The sequence below is a fragment of the Alosa alosa genome, chromosome 8 (assembly GCF_017589495.1).
Source record: "Alosa alosa isolate M-15738 ecotype Scorff River chromosome 8, AALO_Geno_1.1, whole genome shotgun sequence".
NCBI classification, from domain to species: domain Eukaryota; kingdom Metazoa; phylum Chordata; class Actinopteri; order Clupeiformes; family Clupeidae; genus Alosa; species Alosa alosa.
In genome coordinates, this window is record NC_063196.1 from 29,802,921 (window position 1) to 29,815,420 (window position 12,500).

The following is a 12,500-nucleotide window of genomic DNA, read 5'->3' on the forward strand; positions in this document are numbered from 1 at the left end:
CTGTTAGTGGGTACGGGTGCGGCACAAGCGGCGATCAGAGAGGACCCGTGGAACTGCTACATGTGCGGCGAACGCAACGTCTACGGACTGTTGCGTCGCCGCGACGACTGGCCCAGCCGCTTACAACACTTCTTCGCCAACAACCACGACCAGGAATTTGTGAGTCCACTGCAGACCACACACACACACTGTATAACACCACACACACACTCACCACACACACTGTATAGCACCGCAGACACATACCACACACACTGTATAACACCGTAGACACATACCACACACAGGGCCAGAGGTACTAACGCTTTTGCGCCCACTTCAGGCGTATTTCTTTCGCAACGTGCGTGTAAAATCATTGCGAGCACCAGTTTTGCAAGTCTTTGTACTATCAAAGGCAACATTATCTTTCGTTGGCCTTTCGAATGTCTTACTTTCACTTTCACGTCATTCACTTAAAGTTTCCTACTTGCTAGATTTGACCAATCTTCCATAGCCTACGTGCACAAGTAGTTTGAGTAGAACTACTGATCTTCATTATCTCCCTGCTTGTTGACATCTTATCATCTATGGTATTATTTCATGATCGCTAAACGTTTGATTCTTTTTAATGTTGTCATCAGTTAACTTCATTCAACTGCGCTTGTAGGCTCTGCCATTCAGTTGTGGACGTTCGTAAATTGCGTTTATGGGCGGAGAGAGGCAGAGAAAGTGTAAGAGATGATAACAAACTCAATGATCAATAGGCCACATTACTGGTTACACATTACTTAAGCCCTCCAGGTGTGAAATGAGTTCAGTGACTTTCAGTAGTTTTACCTTCCCATACTGTAAGTTCCCCTTACATTTTTTTTGTTTTTTTTGTGATCAAATGTTTATTAACAAACTGAAGAATTACAACATTCGCATCACACATCAATCAAATCTTAAAGTCCAGAATTGAATAAACATCAACAGACGACATTCACCCCTCATATAAGTTGAATAGGACCTAGCTGCTTGTGTGCAGTCCTATGTTAGCCCTCCACATTCTTTCTGTCCCTCATTTTCTCCATTTTTTTCTTTCTTTCTGTGTCTGTCGGCCACAGGCACCTCCCAGACTTTACCCTCCAATAGTAGCAGAGAAAAGGAAGCCGATTCGTGTGCTATCTCTGTTTGATGGCATTGCAACAGGTATGTGTGTAATGCACGTTTCCTTTTTAGTAAAGAGCTTCCCATGTTTGATTTGATAGGCAGTGCTGGATTTGGCCACAAGGGTGCGCTATAGATTGGGAGTTTGTGCTCAAATGTAAATATCACTCACTGTTGTGTGTGCTGGTTTCTTGGCTTGTGTCTCTAGTAGGACTCCCAACTGTAAACAGTGTAGCTTCCAAAAGCTTCTAAAAATGTCTTAGTGGGAATTTTCTTTAGACAGGCAGTTATTCAAATTTCATCAGGTTTGATAGGCCTCAAACACACACACACAGACTTTGTTTTGCTGATGAAGAATGTTGAAAACAAAGTTTGATGCATATCACACTTCCATTGAATACCTTTCATTTCATAAGTAATTATTTGCATTATGGACATTTCCAGAGAACATTTCATGCGTCTCTGTTAATCCTTGCAGCTAGAAGGGAATACTAGATTTATGTGAAAACATGTCTTTTAACCCTGTGCGTACATCCATGCCAGCCCTCCTCTGGTTCCCATGGTAGCCACACTTGTCCTTGACCCTTGACCCTTGACCTTTGACCCCCCCAGGCCTAGTGGTGCTGCGTGACCTGGGCATCCAGGTGGAGCGCTATGTGGCCTCGGAGGTGTGCGAGGACTCCATCACCGTGGGCATGGTCCGGCACGAGGGGAAGGTCACATACGTGGGCGACGTACGCACTGTCCTGCGCAAGCATGTGAGTAGCCCCTGCGGTGCTTTTCTCTCCTCCTCTGTTCCTCTGTGATTATCCCTTCAATCATGATTCGAGATGGGCATCGTTAAGAAATGATCGATATCCATGCCATTGTCGAGTCTGCTTATCGATGCGATTCCTTATCGATTCCCATATTGATTCCTGTAAAACTGGTGCTTATGCAGAACATTTTCACCACATAAAGAGACGTTTTGATACCTACTCTGGAATACCTAATCTATCACTAGTAACACTTCCCCTCCCATGGCTCTGTGTGGACTTCGACCCTTGATCTTCGACCCTCACATATGCACACCTATATGTATATGCATGAGTGGAAGAAGCGCACCTTGCCATGCAGCACTCCTGTGGGAGGCTAAGTAAGGGATAATCTATAGAACGCACCGGTCATTATCGGGAAAATATGTCCCGATAGATAGGGCGAATCGGACGATAGGGTCTTGCTTCGCTCTGATTGGACTTATTTTCCCGATATTGACCGGTGTTCTATACATTATCCCGCTTATTATACTCCACGATATGTCTCTTTACATTTATTTGTTATCATTTCATCATGGCTTTTGAAACAAATAGTGCGCAACACACACTGAACTTGAATCAAACATTCTTTAGAACACAGCTGATCAAACGTCTGCTTTCACTTTTGAATGAAGTTCCATTGCAAGTGACCGGGCCACTTGCGAAGTGAAATGAAAGACAAAATTAATCAGAAGCACAAAACCTGTTGCCATTGACAGCAATCATTATATACTGTACTTTGCAGCGGTAATTATAACGTTTTAACAGACCTCTGAACGTTGGGAAGGCCCATTCATGTGAATGACACTTTCTGCAGCACTCTGAAGAGCTGTGTAACAGTTGCACTTTAATTCATGTGCGGCCTGTTCGTACATGTCATGCCATGTTTGAAGGTGCTCATAGACAGGAGCAAATGATCTCATACATCTGACCCTTTTGTCTCAGATTCAAGAGTGGGGTCCGTTTGACCTGGTGATTGGAGGGAGCCCCTGTAATGACCTCTCCATAGTCAACCCAGCCAGGAAAGGCCTTTATGGTAAGGGTGTGTATCTGGTCATGTGTATATAATGTCTAAGTAACTCGTGCAGAGTTTGGGTACGTGTATGTGTGTGTGTGTGTGTGTGTGTGTGTGTGTGTGTGTGTGTGTGTGTGTGTGTGTGTGTGTGTGTGTGTGTGTATGCGTGTGTGTATGCGTGTGTATGTGTGTGTGTGTGTGTGTGTGTGTGTGTGTCTGTGTGTGTATGCGTGTGTGTATGCGTGTGTGTGTGTGAGTGTGTTTTGTGTATTCATATGTGTGTGTATGAGAAGTCATGTGTGCGTTTTGCATCTTCATATGTGTTTAAGAAGGGACAGGTCGTCTGTTCTTTGAGTTCTACCGGCTACTGCATGAGGCTCGGCCCAAGCCTGGTGATGACCGGCCGTTCTTCTGGCTCTTTGAGAATGTGGTTGCCATGGGCGTCAGCGACAAGAGAGACATCTCACGCTTCCTCGAGGTAAGCTCTCTCTCTCTCTCTCCCTGTCTCTCTCTCTCTCCCTGTCTCTCTCTCTCTCCCCTTTCTCTCTGTTGAAACAAGAGACCACAGACCGCTGAAGAGGAAAGTAGAAATGTGTTTCTTTGTAGAATGACCCCATTTCAGGCAGACAGTTTACCCCACACACACACACACACACACACACACACACACACACACACACACACACACACCTCTACTAGTGGACATTGGTCCAGCTCACTTGCAGGAGTGGTCAATACCAGTAAGCACACTGACGCCAAAAACACAGAGCTCCAAGAACATACAGAGCTGCAGAGGCAAGGGAGTTAATCCCCTGATGTGTTAAAATTGCTTTGTATGTCCAGTATGTATTTAAAGCAGTGACACTGCCCTCTGGGACTTATTTAAATCCATAGTCTTACAATAGGAAGTATTTGATATGAATTCAAGTTAATTAGTGAGACCGTGTATACATTAAAGTACTGGGGCTTATTCATCATTCATTTAATCAGAAATCATTCAAACATTAGATAGATAGATAGATAGATAGATAGATAGATAGATAGATACTTTGTTGATTCCCAAGGGGAAATTCAGGAATTATTTCGGGTATTATTATACATATGTACACTTTAGATGTCAGGCAAGGGGTGTTGGGAGACAGGGGTGTCGTCTGAGGATGCTCAGCATGGGGTTCTCATTGTCTGGCCCTCTGGAGATGCATCCACAGGATTTAAATGGACTTGGCTAATTTTAGGATTTGGAACATGATTGATCACCTGAGTATCATCTGATTATCCACTGATTATCCATTTGATAACATGCCTGAGCCTAGCTGTGCTCAATTTTCCTCACGGGATCAAAAGAGTATATATACTATACTTACAGTAATCATAATTTAAAAAGTCACTCAGACCTGCCACCTGGTGGCTGCTCTGTATACTGCAGCCACAAATGGCTGGCTATGCAGTCACACTCAATCACTTACTGAACAGCCTTCCATGAAATAGCGCCATGAGGACTATCTGCAGAATCTCATCTGTTGTGTTTCTATCGGTCTGTAGTGTAATCCTGTGATGATCGATGCCAAGGAGGTGTCAGCTGCCCATCGCGCCCGCTATTTCTGGGGCAACTTGCCGGGTATGAAACGGTAAGGATTATTGCATCAGCCTGGAATCATTCTGGAAGTAGGCTGGCACAAGCCTGAGATTAAGAATGAGTGCCTGTGTTTAGATTGGAGGTCAATGCCAGTAAAAAGACCCCAGAACATAATACCATTTATATTTTCACAGGATTATGATCCCTAGCATCATATTTTACTGTCATATGTAGGACATTATGAGCATATTTTAAGCAGTTTAATCCTTCTCTGTCTGATTGTATATAAAACATTTATAAACAGCCCTCTCGTTTTCACCCAGATCAAATGTTCCGCTATGTAATCATATTTTCTCCCTCTCTTTTTGCTTTCTTCTGTTCTATACTTTCCCCTCCATTTTTTTCTCTCTATCCCCCTCTCTTCTCTCTCTCCCTCTCCTCTCTCCCCCTCTCCTCTCTTTCTCTCTCTCCCTCTTCCTCTCCTCTCTCCCCCTCTCCTCTCTCTCTCTCTCCCTCTCTCCCATCCTATTTCTCTCCTGCAGACCACTGACTGCTATGGCAACTGATAAGTTGGATCTACAAGACTGCCTGGAGCATGGGCGCACAGCCAAGGTATGTGTATGTGTGCGTATTTGCGTATGTGCATGTGTGTGTGTGTGTGTGTGTGTGTGTGTTATGTTGTTCCTCATCCATGCTGGGGGTCTGGAAGTTAATTGGGTGTCTCCAGGCCCCCTGTCACCATGGCAGATGCCCAGCTGGTTCCACATGGTTCCACATAGGCTACACTAGCAAGAATGCCACAGTAGTTCTGATCAGATCACTCATATGGCTACTGTATTGTTTAGAATACAACTAGAACACCAACAACAACAGCCTAAAATATAACACTCTGTATCATATTTTCTTTTCTGTATACGTGTGACTACAATGGCCACAGTTTAATGATGCAGAATATGTAATATTTATGATAATGCTCTGATATCATACTCTGATATCTGATACAGTCAGAGGTTTTTGTAACCTGGGTTCAATGAACCAATTATATTTTCTATTGTATAATTTTGTAACATTAAATGTTGAATGTTTTCAGACATATTAATAAATACATGGTGATTTGCCCCCTAAACATTTTGTTACAAAATACACACATTGTATTGGGCACATTGGGCATGTTTGGTTTGTCTGAGCTTCCAGGAGTCTCCTAGTGACAAACGGCACTTTGGGCATGATGCTAATTAAAGTCCCCTAGCCTGTGTTGGGCTCACCCCTGTCTGTTCTAGGATATTAGTCTGGGAATTAGTGAAATGTACAGTGTGCCAACCAAAGTGTGTTGAAAGCTACCCTTGGCTCAAACCAGTGCTATGTTTTGGAAAAAATCACCAACTCTGGAAAAGAGTGGAGTCATTGTTTTTTTTTTTTTTATTAAAGGATAATCCAATCTTCACATTTATTTCTGGACTACACCTATTTTGATATCATTAACCCAGACGTAATCAAATGAAGAGTCTGTCGACCACAACAAATTTAGAGAAATGTGTGGAGAGTTAATGCCAGGCCAACCTCTGGGTAGAATTGATGATGTTCAAACTATTTGGAGGACCAAAGCAGCTAGCAATTTAGTTAGTTAGATACAATTTGCACTCTTCTAGTGTGACTTTCTTGGAAATAGAGGCAATGGCGTACTACTAGACTTTCTTATTAACAAAAACTGAAGCTTAGCCACCTTTAGCTATGCCTGCTAAAGCAGTGTTTTTCAGTGGTTTTCCTATGCCACTGCCTGTTTTGCATTTCATTAGTTTCCACCTTAGCCTTTTTGTGCCTGAACTCAATTATCTTAAAGCTAGCCAGCAGCATTTTTAAGCTCACTGAAAACACCTAGCTATGTTAGACCATTCATGCTAGCTGCTGTGTTGTTGCCAAGGTGCCGAGTCACTGGAGCTCCTGATTGGATGAGGGGGTTCGGGGCCAACCAGAAGGGGTTGTGTGGCTGATTTGAAAGCTGGGTTTGTGTTGCAGTTCGACAAACTGAGAACCATCACCACTCGGTCTAATTCTATCAAGCAGGGCAAAGATCAGCACTACCCCGTCTTCATGAGCGAGAAGGAGGACATCCTCTGGTGTACTGAGATGGAACGGTAATACGGTGACGTGGGTGGGGGGGTCGAGAGGGAGGGATGTGGGGCTGTGTGAGGAGGGGTGGTGTCTGTGGAGGGGGTAGATTTGGGTTTTGTTGAAGGGCTTGTTAGTTTGTGTCCATAAAGGGGCATTTAGATTTGTGTGTGTCCGTTTCTGTATTCCTGTGGTGTGCGTAAATGTGTGTGTGTGCAAGCATGTGGAAGGATTTAGTTGGGTGTACTTCTGGGTGTTAGTATGTACAAAAGGTTGTGATGCTAGCAGTGATGTCTTTGCGTCTATATGTGTGTGTTTGTGTGTGTGTATGTGTGTGTGTGTGTGTGTGTGGTGTGTGTGTGTGTGTGTGTGTGTAAGAGAGTTCTCATGTACAGTATGTGTGAGAGTGTGTCTGAAAATGTTTGTGCTGGCATACTTCACGCTCGTGTGCTGTGCTCTTGCGACCCACAGGGTGTTTGGCTTCCCTGTGCACTACACGGACGTGTCCAACATGAGTCGGTTGGCCAGGCAGAGGCTGCTGGGAAGGTCCTGGAGTGTACCCGTCATAAGGCACCTGTTCGCTCCGCTGAAGGACTACTATGCTTGTGTTTAGGCAATGTCCTACCCTGTTCCGCCTCTCAAAGGGTCTGATCCAGCTCTCTTCTAATTACAGCCCGGCTATGACCTATGACCCCGTCCCTTTGGTCTGAGATCTTGTAGATCCGCCTCCTCCTGTTTCTCTCATCTCTCCAGAGGTGCTATCTAAGGACAACTTTAACCAATCAAAAAGAAAACAATGCCTGAATTTTTTTGTGTCTTTTAAAAAAAAGAAATACGCCGATGTTGTCACATCATTTTACTCTGTGTTGAGTTGTACTTCTCTATGTATGTCTTTTTTTCAGTTTGTTTTCATGGTCTTGAAGATTTTGTTTTGTTTTGTGTAAACTGGTTTGCATGTCTGAGCTGTACAAACAAGGCTTCCCCGCTCAACAGTACTGACACAGAGAGAGGCACGTGAGAAATAGGTGTACCGTGAATCTTGTGTGTGTGTGTGTGTGTGTGTGTGTGTGTGTGTGTGTGTGTGTGTGTGTGTGTGTGTGTGTGTGTGTGTGTGTATCTGTGTCTGTGTGTGTCTGTGTATATGTATGTGGTTACAGAAACAAGTCTTCGTCAATTTGGAGCACAAACTGAAGGACATTTAGACAATTTGGAGGGAGGATAACATTCCTTTTTTCCCACCCTCCACTCACACACACACACACACACGCTTAGATATGCTTACACACACACACACACACACATGCTTACACACACATTCATTCACACACACACACGCTCACACACACACACACATACACATACTCTCTCTATCTCTCTCGCACACACACACACACACACACACACACACACACACACACACACATACACACACACACATGCTCACACTCACACACACACACACACACACACACACTCTCACAGACACACACACACACACACACACACACACACACACACACTCTTACACAGACATCACTTTACATCACCAAACTGGGGAAACCAGTAAAGGCAGTACTCTCCCCTCTCTGTGTTGAGTTCTTGTGAAGGGAACCCGTGTGTCTGATGAACACACACACACCTTGTCGCCTGTCAGCTGACACACACAACACTGTTTACAGGTCATACACACTTAACCGAGGTACGCGTTCACTACTACTGCTGGTTACAGAACCACTTGATGGGTGACCAAAATGGTGCTCTCCACCTCCCTCTTTCTCTCTCTCTCCCCCTCCCTCTCTCTCCCCCCCCCTCTCTCCCCCTCTCTCTCCCCCCCTCTCTCCACCTCCTCTTTTCTCTCTCCCCCCCCTCCCTCTCCCCCTCCCTCTTTCTCTCTCTCCACCTCCCTCTTTCTCTCTCTCTCCCCTCTTTCTCTCCCCCCCTCCCTCTCCCCCCTCCTTCTCTCCCCCTCCCTCTCTCCACCTCCCTCTTTCTCTCTCTCCCCCTCCCTCTCTCTCCCCCTCCCTCTCTCTCCCCCTCCCTCTCTCCCCCTCCTCTCTCTCTCCCCCCCCTCCCCCCCTCCTCTCTCTCCACCTCCCTCTTTCTCCCTCTCCTCCCTCCCCCCTCCCTCTCTCCCCTCCCTCTCTCCCCCCCTCCTTCTCTCTCCCTCCCTCTCTCTCCACCTCCCTCTTTCTCCCTCTCCCCCCTCCCTCTCCCCCCTCTCTCTCTCCCCCTCCCTCTCTCCCCCCTCCCCTCTCCCCCTCTCTCTCTCCCCCTCCCTCTCCCCCTCCCTCTCCCCCTCCCTCCCCCCCTCCTCTCTCCCTCCCTCTCTCCCCCCCCTCCCTCTCTCTCTCCTTATTCTCTTTCTCTCAACAATCAATCTGTATCTGCCTCTCCGTCAGTTCCCTTCTGTCCTGCCCCCTGTCAATCTCAGTTAGACACACACTCACTCATGAAGCCTTACTGCTGGGAAACACAGGTACACTTACACACACACACACACACACACACACACACATGTACACACACACACGCACACATGTACACACACACATGCACACACACACACACACACACACACATATACACACACACACACACACTCTGTATGACACTCAGAGTCCAGCCAGTGTGTGAGCTCTGAGTTTTGCTGTGTCAGCTCTAACGGTGCAACCCAGAGTGCAGGGGCCACCTGCTCATATGGTGCCCCCTATTGGCCACCCTCTGTATCTAACCGCAATCAAGGACTGTCAAGAGCTTCTGTCTCTTTCTCTCTGTGTCTCTGGCTTGTCACGAATGCTGTGGGCCACTTCAGGTCTCCCCCCCGGGCCGTAGGGGTCAGCAGCACAACCCCACAGCATCTCTTCCCCTTGTTCTTCCCTCAGTCCCCAAACTACCACATACAAAGAAAGAAAGAATCTATCTTTATAGATTTCTTTACAGATCTTGAGCAGATCTAAACCCTGTCACCAGCTGGCATCATTTCTACTGTAACAGAATAACCAAGCAACGGTTCTGTCCTTTTTACTGTAAACTACTCTCAGATACTGGAGTCTTTACTGTACTTGTAACTGGTGCTTATGCATGTGTGTGTGTGAATGTGTGTATGCGTGTGTGTGTGTGTGTGTGTGGTTATGTGCACTGTGTGGTTTAGGAACAGGCATGTGGACAGGTGCTGTTTAATTTTTTTTTTTTTTGGTTCTGCTGATTTCAAACAGTCTCAGATTCCATAACCACCACCTCCCTAACTACTCATTTCCTACCTTAATAAAGACACATGCACACACACACACACATACATGCTCACACAAAAAAATATATAGACAAACATACTTACCTACATTTTTAGACACAAGTGTATTGTATAGAGAATTTGTCCTATGTCAGGTGCAGACACAGCATGGGCCATTTTGGCTGAGCCTGGTCCTTCCGCTGCCAGGGATTCTGAGAAGGCGACCCTCTCCATGGTGCCATCAATATTTTGGGGTCACCTGGTGCTCCCAGAATTCCCTGCCCTTTGTTTTCCTCTTGAGGCTTCTAGGGTTGTGGCCTATATCTCATGGGTGCTTTGTGTTCTATCTATGGGCCGTCCAACCAGGCCAACACTATTTAGACTGTGCATGTGGTATTACTGTTCGAATTGATAGGGACGTACAGAATGCGTGTCACCCAGGTGTTAAGGTGCTCCAGTCTAGTGTACTGTCTTGTGTGAGGATGCAACACCTCCCCATCCCAGTGTAAGAGCAGAGGCCTCTACACTGAACCCTTTGACTCCCCTCCAACCCAAAAGGCGTACCCCACACCCTTTCCTCTGTCATACTCTGATTCGACTCAAAACATACTTGTGATGTCACTCAGTTATGTTAAATGACATTGAACTATCCACAAAGGAAGATATGAATACATACCTGTGTGCGCGTACACACACACACATACACACACACTTTACACCCTCTCAGTGCTGAAGAAAATTGACATCCATACGCATTCAGCATTAATGAATAAGGACATTAATTAAATACTGAGTAATTGTACATAGATATGTTTGCCTCTTTGCTGTTTTTTTTTTTTTAATCATTGTTGTTTCAATATATTTTGTGTGCTAGCGATCGAACTTTTTGAGTTGTACAAATGTGATTCTTTGCTGATATACAGTATAATCATGTTAGTGAAACTGTTGGCAGGGTGGGTAGAGGGGGAGGAGGCTTCTGTGTCAATAAGCTACAGAGTAGTTGTGATTGGGGAAGGGGGAGGGGACCACGCCCACTTTGTATTTATGAACTGTGTGGATAACGTGATTGGCAGGCAGGTGTTAAGTGTGAAAGATCTAACCAATAACCTGACAGCTTTAAAGAAGGTGGAGCTTCTGTGCAGTGCTCTGCCAGAGGTGGGTTTTTCCGGAAAGATATCCTTGAGTAGAGGGGGCTGAAAAAGTTTCAAAAAGGTGCTAAACAATTTTATCTGAAAGAGTAAGAAAAATATATTGTTAGGAATTTTAAAAATCGTCTTGACAAATGACTGTTTTTAAGTTGTCGTAGTAAAGGAAAAAAGCACTATTGTTTTACTCTTTTATGAATATATTAAAAAAGCATTTTAACTTTGTATTTGATAAAAATGTAAAGAAAAAGCATACAAAAAGAATAAAAATGGACAGATTCATGTTTTAGCCTAGACATTGCTGTAGTGTGTGCCTATCTGTGGGAACCTTATATATTTATGCTGGACGTTAGACATCATCCTGGCAGTAATGTGCACTGTTCCATACTCGCTTCATCCCCACCAGAAAAACTACAGTTCCCAACATTCCTTGCCGTAAAACATGTTTTGTATGCTGGCTTTAGTTAATATCCAACTATAATGGGGTTTTGTTTTGTTGTTGTTTTTTAAAAGATAACTATTATAATTGTTGCCTTGATATTTATTGAGCACAGCCATGTTCATCTCCCATACTCTACTTCACACCCCACCCCACCCTTCTCTCTCTCTCCCCCTCTCTCTCTCTCTCTCTCTCTCTCTCTCTCTCTTTCTCCCTCTCCTCTCATCCTCACACATCTCCCTTTTTCACCTTGCTCTTGTCCTCCCTTCTTCACTCTCTCCCTCCTTCCCTCTGCCCTCTATTGGCCAGGTTTATCGCACACTTCCACCTGTGCAAACCGAACTCCAGGTCTTCCCTGAGTGTCAAATCGTTGAATTTGAAAACTGTTCCGTGTGTCGCCACAAACAGCAATCAAAGCATCTTCAGGTTTAAGGTTGAAAAACAACTCAGGTGTTCTTTATAAGCATCACTATTCTGTTGCTTTAGTGAAGTCATCGCCATCATCACTGTGCTAATAAACCTGGCCTACAACCACCTCCTCCGACCCTCCCTCCTTCTGACCCTTATACCTCCCTGCCCCCACCACTCAACCCCCACCTCTCCTCCACTGTCTGTGTCTCACTGTGGCTGTAGGTCCGTTGTGTTTTCAGTAACATAGCTCTCTGTGATTTATACTCCTTTGTGAGGTCGGTGCGTAACAGGAAGTGTAGCAGTCAGAGTCCCGCCCCTCCGTGGCATCAGCTTCCTGTCGGCTTGCAGGGCAGCCAACAGCTACAGAAGGACTCCTTTCTTATGTACTTGTGCTGGAAAACACTTGAATTAAATGTCATGTTTTTGTGCAAAAAAAATTCACCCGATTCTAATCTTTGTCTTTCTTGGCTGTCTGAGTCTACGTGCCCATGTTGTCTATAGGTCTACTTTTAGTCAAAGAGTTGACTTCCTTCAACTCAAAATCTAAACCTGCCTTTCACATTGGAAAGACAGCCCTTGTTTTAAGTTTTCATTTTTATTAAGATGTAATGCTTGTTGAAACTATAGTTGAAATGTATTGGTTGTCAATTGTCC

At 45.0% G+C, this 12,500-nt stretch overlaps 1 protein-coding gene across 5 annotated transcripts in view; it reads left to right on the forward strand.

Moving 5' to 3' along the window:
- Positions 1–7,973, forward strand: part of LOC125299728 (DNA (cytosine-5)-methyltransferase 3A-like) — an 85,276-nt gene extending 77,303 nt beyond the window's left edge. For 2 of the 5 annotated variants that reach the window (XM_048251132.1, XM_048251137.1), the window contains exons 15-23: positions 1–159; positions 1,086–1,170; positions 1,741–1,886; positions 2,868–2,964; positions 3,267–3,415; positions 4,480–4,565; positions 5,056–5,125; positions 6,530–6,648; positions 7,094–7,973. The exon at positions 1–159 is cut by the window's left edge and continues 25 nt beyond it. In XM_048251132.1, coding sequence (XP_048107089.1) covers positions 1–159; positions 1,086–1,170; positions 1,741–1,886; positions 2,868–2,964; positions 3,267–3,415; positions 4,480–4,565; positions 5,056–5,125; positions 6,530–6,648; positions 7,094–7,235 — 1,053 coding nt within the window. In that variant the 3' untranslated portion in view covers positions 7,236–7,973. The remainder of the gene's footprint in view (positions 160–1,085; positions 1,171–1,740; positions 1,887–2,867; positions 2,965–3,266; positions 3,416–4,479; positions 4,566–5,055; positions 5,126–6,529; positions 6,649–7,093) is intronic. The other 3 variants (XM_048251134.1, XM_048251133.1, XM_048251135.1) reach the window with 3 other exon arrangements.
- The last annotated feature ends 4,527 nt before the right edge of the window (positions 7,974–12,500 follow it).